Source organism: Phoxinus phoxinus (genome assembly GCF_949152265.1).
Source record: "Phoxinus phoxinus genome assembly, chromosome: 3".
Lineage (NCBI taxonomy): Eukaryota > Metazoa > Chordata > Actinopteri > Cypriniformes > Leuciscidae > Phoxinus > Phoxinus phoxinus.
In genome coordinates, this window is record NC_136878.1 from 21,615,167 (window position 1) to 21,627,697 (window position 12,531).

Sequence of the window (12,531 nt, forward strand, 5' to 3'; positions counted from 1 at the left end):
AAGTCGCCATGAAATCAAAATTGAAGTTTTTGGGGTTTTAGTATGATTATGTTAGCCTTACTGTTGTGTTATCCATAAGTAAGCAGGCTCCAAAACAAGACAACATTCGTATTTAGAAGATATAAGAATTCAAAACATACAGCCTCTCACTACTGCACTTCAGCTTCTCATCAGATTCTCTAGAATCGAAAGCGTCCCGCCCCCTACATTATAAATAAATGCTGAAGCTGCGGCTGCAGTCTGAGACTGCGCCTTTATCGAGCTCAAAGGCTCTGGCCGAGCTGTGATATAAACTAAACGCTATTGGCTATTTTAAAAAAGGGGAGGAGATGTTCGAAATGTCCCGCCCTGTCTTCCGGTTTCAGTGGAAATTACGTCAACACATTCAATAATGCTGTGTGTTTCAATACACTTCAGTGGGCCTTTAAAGAGAGATAGGCCACCCAAAAATGAAAATTACCCTTATGATATTATTTTCCCCTTTGGAACATAAAAGAGGTTATTTTGAGAAATGTCTGGTTTTGTCTGGAATGTCGGAGTTTATTTTGTTATGGTTTATTGGAGCTGTTTACAGATTGAATGTTAAAACAATTTTTCATTTCCGCATTACTTTAGAGATTATTTCTTTACATTCTGCCCATTAAAATACAAACTCAAAACCCCAGAAAGATGTAGAAATTGCATTTCATCAGGCCTCACCTTATAAAAACGACCGAGATGCTCAATCCATCTTCTCAGAGGGAATGTTTGTGTGAAGCTGAGGAAATTTAATTGAGGCTCAGTGGGTTTAATTGAGTCAGGGAAAAGTTAAAGCCTGGATTGATTGTTAAGTTTGATGGCGGCTCGCTAAATGTCACCAGGCTTTTCCGTCGTGATGACGATTAATTTGTTTGTCTGAGAGAGGGTTAACACCTCCATTTGATCAAATCTGATCTTGAAGAGATAGGAGTTAAACAAGCAGTGCTGGAAGCTACAAGGGAAACTGTATTCTTTTGCACCCCTTGACTATATTTTCTCATTTACAGCTTCAATTTTTCTCCAGATACAGATTGTCAAGTGTCTCTGGAGTCTGTGTCGGGTGTTGGAAGAAAAACACAAGCTGTAGATATTTTATTTTATTTAATTTGTTCGCCTCAGCATCACTATGGGTGCTGGAATTTGTGAATAAGCTCTCGTAGGGAAGGTTTCAGCATGCTGTCAGACCTGAAAACAACAGGAATCCAACAGTTACAGAACATTTTAGCCTCCTTTTGTTGAAGTTGACTCATACTTGTCTCTGCATGTGGAACGGCAGGTGGGCAGAGAAGAAAACACACTCCCGCTAAGTATCTAACAAGCTTTCATGTTGTCGGGGCTTAGAATGTTTTACAGCTCTTTGTTTCAGGTGAAGCATGTGGCGCTGTGCATGTATTTCAGGGCTCGGTTCGATGCTGAAGAGATGATGGGAACAGGAAACTTATAGGGGTGCCAGCCAGGTAATGGTCCAATGAGAGATTTTAACCCACAGAGTGGCCAATGCTTTAGATAACAGGAAGAACGATCATTTTGCAGTATACCAAGAATTTGAGCCACCATACTGTATATTGCATCACAGCTACAAAACTAGATAAATGGTTTGAATGCCTACATTTGAAACGCTGTAACCTCTAATATTTGCTACAACTTTACACATACTAAATCACATATTTTTTGTATAGATCATGACCTAATGTTTTTAGGTAACAAATGAGCTTGTAGATGGGTAACTAATGAGTAAGGGGCCATTCAAATGAATTAATTTTTTTAGTTTAAAAACTTGTCATCTGTCAGATACTGCAAAAGATACAAGAGGCAAGCGCAGTGGTCAAGCACGTCTGTCTAGCTCATGTTTACATTGAAAAACCATGGAGAAGTAGTGCTGTGGGATGCAAAAATTAGTTCTGGTGAACTGCCCTAAAGTTAGAAGTATTGAGAGACAAAGAAAAGGAAGGGTTGACATCATTGTATCACTATAGTAGCACAACAACTATCCTTAAGTAGAGCATCTAATCACCGCCAGCAGGTGTAGGCATTTCTCTCAAATCCCCAATAAGATAAAACAATTTTACTGTAACCACTGGCTATTCTATGTCTGGACATATTTTGTACAGTCTGTCTTTCCCTTAGCTCACCCTCTCCATACTATTCTATGACATTTTTCACAGGTATTACTTTCACTTTATGTCCTCAGTGTAACTCATCTCTGGAAAATGTTCTGAAGCAAGCATTACCTTCTGTGGGGAGTTAAGTCTATCTAACCCCATACAGATACAGAGGCCCCAAGGACGAATGGTGGTCCTGCGAGGCCCCGGGGCACCAACTGCTCGAGGCGCCCCATCAAAAACAAATAATTACACACACACCTTGTAAGGAATAGGTGTGCAAGCTTTGTTTAAAAGGGTGTACAGTATGATAACTTACAAACTACAAGAATTTAGTTGCCCATTTTCGCATAAGAGTTAAATAGGATAAAACAAGGACAGTTTTAAGGACGAAATTTTGCCTCAATCATATTTGTAACTTTATATATCAGAATACACAGTTTTACTACTCCTTTACTACTAAGGATTCAAATGTGCCAGCTACTTAATATCCAGTTTGGCTTTTTTTTTATATACAGATTTATTCAATGGAGATGACTTTGGAGATGACTATGAGTTTCAAAAGTTTAGGGATTTAGGCCTAACAGTAGGTTAATAAAAGCAGAAATGTCATAATTTCTCTCTCTCTTTGTGTGTGTTTGTTTATATACAGTGTGTGTGTGTATATATATATATATATATATATATATATATATATGAGCTATATATATATATATATATATATATATATATATATAGCTCAGCATGGGGTTCTTTGAAGTCTTGTTAAAGCTCTTTAATGAGGCAGGAGGATATGAGTGGCAATTAAGATCGTCCTCTTACACTCTCTTGCATATAGAGATGTACAGACATGAGATCAGTGAGATCCAGTCTTCTTATTTTCTCTAAACCAGAAAAACAATCCACCTCCTTATGAGAACAGAACATTTTGCCCTCCTATTATATTTTTACAGTTGTCATCTGTCACGGTGTTTATCTTTGGTAATCGGGTTGTTTCAGCTCAGTAGCTGGTGTAATGTGCTGGTAATCTGTAGGTTGTGAGTTTGTGTTCCAGAAAATTCTGTGCTGCCCTTGAGCAAACCACTTAACACAATTCACAGCCCAGCTGTTGCTACCAGATAGATCTTACACTCATGTTTGCTTAATCACACCATGGTCATATACAAATTGGAATATGCATTGGAATTTGTAAATGTTCTATCTTTATATTGCAGATAAATATCTGGGGAACATGTTGTTAAGTTACGGACGGACCCTTAGCGTGACATTTACGGCTGAGCTGGAGGAACTCTTGCCCAGAAGTGTGACCGTGTTGCTGGGGGGCTCTGGAATATTGGTTTCTACTGATTTGTACTCTAAACAGGATCCTTATTCCTCACTGGAGAAGACACCCATCAACACCTTCACTCTCAGGTGTGTGTGTGTGTTTGTGTGTGTGTGTGTGTGTGTGTGTGTGTGTGTGTGTGTGTGTGTGTGTGTGTGTGTGTTGCATGTGGCCAGATTATTAGGATTCAAACTGAAATGTTTTCAAGTTTTTGCTGTAATTTTAGGCACAAAATGAAGAAATAATGTATTTATCATTGATTTTTCACAGGAATGCACTACATGTTTACATGTATAATATATATCTGGTTGTTCTCATGGAAGTGTAAGACGCACCTTCACTGCTAAAAGCTAGATATTAGCAATTACTACATCGTTTTCCACCGTTTACATTTAGCGCTGACAATTTGTGAATTGATCACCAAAAAAGCATCTTAATACCAGGTGGAAACTGGGCTATGCTATAGGGATTGCTTAAAATAGGTGTTCTTTTGTGTTTTCGGTGGAAGGTTTCCATGGCAGACTGAAACATTTGTCCATTGAGACCACATGGCTTATTATCAAGTATTTTTTTAGAATTCTAATTGTGTGAATAACATGAATAAACATCACCAAAAAAAAAAAGTGGTTTCAGTCTCGAAATCTCTTGTTTCAGCATATGACACTTTTACTTGGAAGGCTAACCAGGAGTTTTTTTGTTCATGGCAGCTTTTTTATTTATTGTTTTGACATGTACTGTCCTACCAGAGTGACAAGAAAAGGGATAAAAAATGTTCCCATGATTCATTCATTCATACAGAGACATTCCTTGACTTGAATTGACTAGACCTAGTGTGCCTTAATGAAGAGCCTCGGTTTTACGTATATTAAAGTCTAAGGGAGAATGTTTTCTCTAAAAAAACACTAGTTATCGTAGCAGACACAGTAACGTCTCTAATTATTATGTTTCTGCTTTCTGGTTTCCAGGTTAACAGAGAAGGACGTAATTCCATCTATAGCCCCATTTGAGTTTCTCCGAATGCTTTACAATCTAACTGCTCTACACATCAGCAATGCAGGGGGCCAGAACTGTAAGTCATTGTTTATATATGTGTACACATCACATGTATTCAAATATGTGACCCTGGATCACAAAACAGTCCAAGTCACACGGGTTAATTTGTGGCAATAGCCAACAATACATTGTAGCCTATGGGTAAAAATTATCGATTTTTCTTTTATGCCAAAAAGCATTAGGATATTAAAGGAGAACTCCGGCGCAAAATGAACCTTTGGTTGAGAACTTTGTCAGTATCTGTATCAGATTTTATATCACTAACTGTATGTATAAAATATCTTCTTATTAAACTGTCTGGACACTGTCAAAGTTCTCAATGCTTCGGTTTGAAGGTAGGGACCCTCATTATGCTACCGTGTTAGTGTGGGGCTATTTTGAGCCTTGTTAGTGGTATTAATAAGCGATTTTTATTTGTCATTACTCAATGCCCTATATACTAGCGTTATACTAGCGTTATAGGCTAAACTGTATCTCAACTGAGATAAAACTATTTACAGATAATCATGAAAAATTACAATGTGTAATTAGACCAAAGGTTTATGTTGCGCCGGAGTTCTCCTTTAAGTAAAGATCATGTTCCATGAAGATATTTTGTAAATTTCCTACCGTAAATATATAAAACATTTACCGGTACAGTATTTGAGTGAGTGAATCCAGCACAATTGCGAACATAAATGGACAACTTTAAAGGCGATTTTCTCAATGTTTCGATTTTTTGCACCCTCAGATTCCAGATTTTCGTATAGTTGTATCTCGGCCAAATATTGTAACAAACCATACATCAATGGAAAGATGATGTATACATCTGAATTTAAAAAAATTGGCCCATGTGACTGGTTTTGTGGTCCAGGGTCACATATATAAGGAAAAGACTGGCACTGAAATGCAATCAATTGCAGACTAAAATAAATAGATTTAAAACAGCGAAAGGAACAAGCATTTTAAACTTAGTAGTATAGACTGTACTGTATTCAGTGATTGATTAGAAGTGAGAGGAGCCTTTAACTTTGGGCATGCCCCCGCCAGTTCATTCCTGGCCTGTGATTGTTTAGTGATGGTATTCATTGTGACATGATTCCTGTGCTGTTTAGATTGAATTGAAAAAGGGCTTCATTGATGCAGTGATGTTCTTAATCAACGTTCCAAGTAGAACGCATCACATAGTGGAATACACAGTATAGCTGAGTGAATCATAGGTGTGAGTGTTCTTCATTGTGGCATGAATTCATCGTTTAATTTTTCAAAATGTAAATCACCATATGTTTCGAACAGATCAAAAGATTGACATAGAAAAAATTATGTTACGATGGGTTTGCTTTTCATTCTGGAAAATGTTAGGTAGCTAATCAAAAGCAATGTCATGAGTGTATTGCATTTAACATTGCTCCTGTGTAATGAATGTGATTGTGATAATGATTTATTAAGTATAATTCTAAACGAACGAATGAATGAAATAATTTATATATAATTCAATTCAATTCAATTCAAATTTATTTGTATAGCGCTTTTCACAATACATATTGTTTCAAAGCAGCTTTACAGAAAATGCATTTCAGAAATGTACATACAAAAATACAGTTAGTTAATCATAAATTTAGGGCATAACATATCGCCGGCGTTGGGTCGTCTCGTCACAGGCGTCGAGTCGTCTCTTTGGGGCATCTGAAGTCTCCATGAGGGGCTGGATACTTAACTGGAGCTGACGAAATCTATTTGAGTTATCTCGGGACAGGCGTCCCGAGATAACAACAAAAGAAGGCAGATGGGAAATAATTAGCGTAGCTGCTGTTCATAATATGAAGGCATTTGATCTGATTTAACTGTAGTATAAAAGGTATGAGATGCATTATGTGAATGCTTGGCTAAAGAGATGCGTCTTTAATCTAGTTTTAAACTGGGAGAGCGAGTCTGAGCCTCGGACAATATCAGGAAGGCTATTCCAGAGTTTAGGAGCTAGATGTGAAAACGCCCTCCCTCCTTTAGTGGACTTAGTTATCCTAGGTACGACCAGAAGCCTCGAATTTAGCGATCTTAAAGAGCGCGATGGATTGTAGGGCGATAGAAGATCCCTTAAATACACAGGAGCTAAACCATTTAGGGCTTTATAAGTCAGTAGCAATACTTTGTAATTGATACGGAACTTAATAGGTAACCAGTGTAGAGATGATAAAATTGGTGTTATATGATCATATTTTCTTGACCTAGTAAGAACTCTAGCGGCTGCATTTTGGACTAACTGTAGCTTGTTTATAGAGGACGCAGGACAACCAGCTAATAAAGCATTACAGTAATCTAGTCTCGAGGTCATGAATGCATGAACTAACTTTTCTGCATCAGAAACTGATAGCATATTACGTAGCTTAGCAATGTTTCTAAGGTGGAAAAAGGCTGTTCTTGTGACATTTGAAATATGCTTTTCAAAAGACAAGTTGCGGTCTAGTATGACACCCAGATCTTTTACTGAAGAGGATAAAGTAACAGGACATCCTTCTAGATTAAGGTTGTATTGTAAGAGGTTTTGTGGGCAGTTTTTTGGACCAATATTTTATAATATAAAATAATTCTGAATATCAACATAGTGCCTACATTTTTAACTTCTATAGTTAAAATAATATCACGTAAAACAGACACAATAAAACTCCCATTTAAATAAATAACATTTTGAATTCCAATTTTTAGACTGGAGCAGAACAGTAAGCAGCAGATATCTTCACTCAGGAAGGGGCTGTAAAAAAAGAGAGAGAGGGAGAGAGAGAATTACTATAAGAGTAACCTAAACTGCATAATATACCTGCCAAGCTGCACGTACAAATACATTAAGAATGAATGCTGCAATATTTGAGTCTGAGACAAACAGTTTGATTTTGTATGATTCTACGGAGGAACACTGAATATATTTTCTCTCACTCACACACTCTGTCTCTCGCTCACACTCTCTGTCTCTGTCTGTCTGTCTGTCTGTCTGTCTCTCTCTCTCTATATATCTCTCCCTCTCTCCCTCTCTCTCTCTCTCTCTCTCTATCTCTCTCTCGTCTGTTTTCTTCATCAAAAGAAGTAAATTACAGCTTACCAAAGAGCATAATTATTCCTGTACCACGTCCTGCACTGGCAGGTCCTCTTATTGATTCTTCGAAACTGGTGTGCTGAAATATGTGCATGTGTTTGAACTGCTCTCCCTTTCTTCTACAATGTACACATGATAATCAGTTTGTCTATAATATGAACACGCAAATACAACTGCCGGTATCTCTCTAAAGCACACATAAACATTGTTCTTCCTGGCCATGTCCTGATATGAAAGTTGAGATGATAGGACTCTGAGACCCTAGAGAAGGAGAGAGTTGAGGTAAGAGAATCTTGATCTGTGTACAGCCTCCCTCTATCACTATTTATTAGGCGGTATGGATCCCTGAGAGAAACAAAGACCCACTCACCTTCACCATATTCCACCTCTCCCCACTCAGCCCTTATTGATTAATTCATTCCTTGTTCATTTATTCATACAGTGATCAAAGATTCTATCTGCTTGCACCCAGTGGTCCTGATGTCTGTCTGTGTGTAAGCAAAGGTGAGAGAGAGGCAGAGGGGAGCTTTAGCAGGCAGGCTATGCAAGCTACGTACATCGTGAGGGCAATTACAAGTGGACGGGACACCGTGATTTCACATTCAGTGTAGCTCCATTGTGCAATGCTCTTTCCAAATCCATCAGAACGCCTAAAACCTTCTTTACCTTCAGAGAGAGAAAAAAACACAACTCTTCCATGAGCACTTTACTTATAATGGTTGATGCACTATTTTTATTACTCTATAATAAACACTTAAGTAAAAAAAAACTAGTCTCAATACATTTTACTGTTAAGGCACTTCTTTGTGTCCCAAGGATTAGAAGCATGATTATTTAATTTAATTTACTGTTTAACCATGTGGGGTTAGATTTGTTTATATTTGTGATATAATAATGTTATTGTCAGGGTTATGTTTGTTTTTAGTTTGGTTTTCCCTGTTCTGTTCATGTCTGAGTTTATCTTCTAATCAGTTAATTAGTTCAGGTGTGTCTTGTTAATCAGTCTCGTTAGCTACATGTATATACACAACTTCCCTCCTTGAGTGAAAGTACAGACACTACTGGTCAAATATTACTCTGTTACAGTAAAAGTTGTAAATGTCAATGCATTGTTTTATTATTGTTGCATTTTTGTATGTAATATTTACAGTACCTTATGCCTCTGAATCTATGCCTGCCTACCTACCCTAATATCAATATCAAATGTATTTCTAGAACACAGTTCCAGTTGTGGGATTGAATGTGAGATTGAATAAGTTCACTCAATAATGTCCACAATGGTTCCCTCAAATAGTGCCCTATTTAAAGTTTTTTTTTGCTTTTAGTATGAATATGTTAGCCTTACTAGTGTGCTAAATTTGCAAAAATTTGCATTTTGAAGACCAAACCCAACGTTGGAAATGAAAATCAGGTTGATGTCAGAATCCAACGTCAGATTTACGTTAATCTCCAACATTGGACAGACGTTGTATTGTTGAAAATGAAAATCTTTCATTTCCGATGTTGACATCAATCTTGCGTCGTGTTCGGACGTCAATCCGATGTGGGGTTCTGACTTCAATCCGATGTGGGGTTCTGATGTCAATCCGATGTGGGGTTCTGACTTCCATCCGATGTGGGGTTCTGATGTCAATCCGATGTGGGGTTCTGATGTCAATCCGATGGGGGGTTCTGACTTCAATCCGATGTGGGGTTCTGACTTCAATCCGATGTGGGGTTCTGATGTCAATCCGATGGGGGGTTCTGACTTCAATCCGATGTGGGGTTCTGACTTCAATCCGATGTGGGGTTCTGATGTCAATCCGATGTGGGGTTCTGATGTCAATCCGATGGGGGGTTCTGACTTCAATCCGATGTGGGGTTCTGACGTCAATCCGATGGGGGGTTCTGACTTCAATCTGATGTGGGGTTCTGACTTCAATCCGATGTGGGGTTCTGACTTCAATCCAATGGGGGGTTCTGACTTCAATCTGATGTGGGGTTCTGACTTCAATCCGATGTGGGGTTCTGACTTCAATCCAATGTGGGGTTCTGACTTCAATCCGATGTGGGGTTCTGACTTCAATCCGATGTGGGGTTCTGATGTCAATCCGATGTGGGGTTCTGACTTCAATCCGATGTGGGGTTCTGATGTCAATCCGATGTGGGATTCTGACTTCAATCCGATGTGGGGTTCTGACTTCAATCCGATGTGGGGTTCTGACTTCAATCCGATGTGGGGTTCTGATGTCAATCCGATGTGGGGTTCTGACTTCAATCCGATGTGGGGTTCTGATATCAATCCGATGTGGGGTTCTGACTTCAATCCGATGTGGGGTTCTGATGTCAATCCGATGTGGGGTTCTGACTTCAATCCGATGTGGGGTTCTGACTTCAATCCGATGTGGGGTTCTGATGTCAATCCGATGGGGGGTTCTGACTTCAATCCGATGTGGGGTTCTGACTTCAATCCGATGTGGGGTTCTGATGTCAATCCGATGTGGGGTTCTGACTTCAATCCGATGTGGGGTTCTGATATCAATCCGATGTGGGGTTCTGACTTCAATCCGATGTGGGGTTCTGACTTCAATCCGATGTGGGGTTCTGATGTCAATCCGATGTGGGGTTCTGACTTCAATCCGATGTGGGGTTCTGACTTCAATCCGATGTGGGGTTCTGATGTCAATCCGATGTGGGGTTCTGACTTCAATCCGATGTGGGGTTCTGACTTCAATCCGATGTGGGGTTCTGATGTCAATCCGATGGGGGGTTCTGACTTCAATCCGATGTGGGGTTCTGACTTCAATCCGATGTGGGGTTCTGATGTCAATCCGATGTGGGGTTCTGACTTCAATCCGATGTGGGGTTCTGACTTTAATCCGATGTGGGGTTCTGATGTCAATCCGATGGGGGGTTCTGACTTCAATCCGATGTGGGGTTCTGACTTCAATCCGATGTGGGGTTCTGATGTCAATCCGATGTGGGGTTCTGACTTCAATCCGATGTGGGGTTCTGACGTCAATCCGATGGGGGGTTCTGACTTCAATCTGATGTGGGGTTCTGACGTCAATCCGATGGGGGGTTCTGACTTCAATCTGATGTGGGGTTCTGACTTCAATCCGATGTGGGGTTCTGACTTCAATCCGATGTGGGGTTCTGACTTCAATCTGATGTGGGGTTCTGACGTCAATCCGATGGGGGGTTCTGACTTCAATCCGATGTTGGGGTTCTGACTTCAATCCGATGGGGGGTTCTGACTTCAATCCGATGTTGGGGTTCTGACTTCAATCTGATGTGGGGTTCTGACGTCAATCCGATGGGGGGTTCTGACTTCAATCCGATGTTGGGGTTCTGACTTCAATCCGATGGGGGGTTCTGACTTCAATCCGATGTTGGGGTTCTGACTTCAATCCGATGTGGGGTTGTGACTTAAATCCGATGTGAGGTTCTGACGTTAATCCGATGAGGGGTTTTGACTTCAATCCGATGTGGGGTTCTGACTTCAATCCGATGTGGGGTTCTGACTTAAATCCTATGTGGGGTTCTGATGTGAATCCGATGTGGGGTTCTGACTTCAATCCGATGTGGGGTTCTGACTTCAATCCGATGTGGGGTTCTGATGTCAATCCGATGTGGGGTTCTGACTTCAATCCGATGTGGGGTTCTGATGTCAATCCGATGTGGGGTTCTGACTTCAATCCGATGTGGGGTTCTGATGTCAATCCGATGTGGGGTTCTGACTTCAATCCGATGTGGGGTTCTGACTCAATCCGATGTGGAGTTCTGACGTCAATCCGATGGGGGGTTCTGACTTCAATCCGATGTGGGGTTCTGACTTCAATCCGATGTGGGGTTCTGATGTCAATCCGATGTGGGGTTCTGACTTCAATCCGATGTGGGGTTCTGATGTCAATCCGATGTGGGGTTCTGATGTGAATCCGATGTGGGGTTCTGACTTCAATCCGATGTGGGGTTCTGATGTCAATCCGATGTGGGGTTCTGACTTCAATCCGATGTGGGGTTCTGATGTCAATCCGATGTGGGGTTCTGACTTCAATCCGATGTGGGGTTCTGACTTCAATCCGATGTGGGGTTCTGATGTCAATCCGATGTGGGGTTCTGATGTGAATCCGATGTGGGGTTCTGACTTCAATCCGATGTGGGGTTCTGATGTCAATCCGATGTGGGGTTCTGACTTCAATCCGATGTGGGGTTCTGATGTCAATCCGATGTGGGGTTCTGACTTCAATCCGATGTGGGGTTCTGATGTCAATCCGATGTGGGGTTCTGACTTCAATCCGATGGGGGGTTCTGACGTCAATCCGATGGGGGGTTCTGACTTCAATCCGATGTGGGGTTCTGACTTCAATCCGATGTGGGGTTCTGACGTCAATCCGATGTGGGGTTCTGACTTCAATCCGATGTGGGGTTCTGATGTCAATCCGATGTGGGGTTCTGATGTCAATCCGATGTGGGGTTCTGACTTCAATCCGATGTGGGGTTCTGATGTCAATCCGATGTGGGGTTCTGATTTCAATCCGATGTGGGGTTCTGATGTCAATCCGATGTGGGGTTCTGACTTCAATCCGATGTGGGGTTCTGACGTCAATCCGATGTGGGGTTCTGACTCAATCCGACTTTGATTTCCAACCAAAATGCAACCCCTTTGCAAGTTTGCAACCAAAATCATCCCCTGACTGACATTACTACTTTCTACTCAAGGACCTTGACAGAAATGTAGTGGAGTAAAAAGTACAATATTTGTCTTTCAAATGTAGTGAAGTTAAAGTAAAAAGTTTCCAGAAAAAAGAATACTCAAGTAAAGTACAGATACTCAAAAAGTGTACCTTTTTAAATTTTTTGTTGTTACAATGTAACACAACAACAACAAAAAACAAGTACTATCACTTTTGATCAATTTAATGAGTCCTTGCTAAATAAATGACTCAATTTCTTTACAAAAATATTTCTGACCCCAAACTTTTGAA

The 12,531-nt window shown here is 40.4% G+C and overlaps 1 protein-coding gene across 4 annotated transcripts in view; it reads left to right on the forward strand.

The window, feature by feature from the left end:
* lamc3 (laminin, gamma 3) overlaps positions 1–12,531 on the forward strand; it is a 93,839-nt gene that overhangs the window by 57,293 nt on the left and 24,015 nt on the right. For all 4 annotated transcript variants that reach the window (XM_079606515.1, XM_079606516.1, XM_079606514.1 and 1 more), the window contains 2 exons: positions 3,335–3,533; positions 4,410–4,513. In XM_079606515.1, the coding sequence (XP_079462641.1) occupies positions 3,335–3,533; positions 4,410–4,513 (303 nt within the window). The remainder of the gene's footprint in view (positions 1–3,334; positions 3,534–4,409; positions 4,514–12,531) is intronic.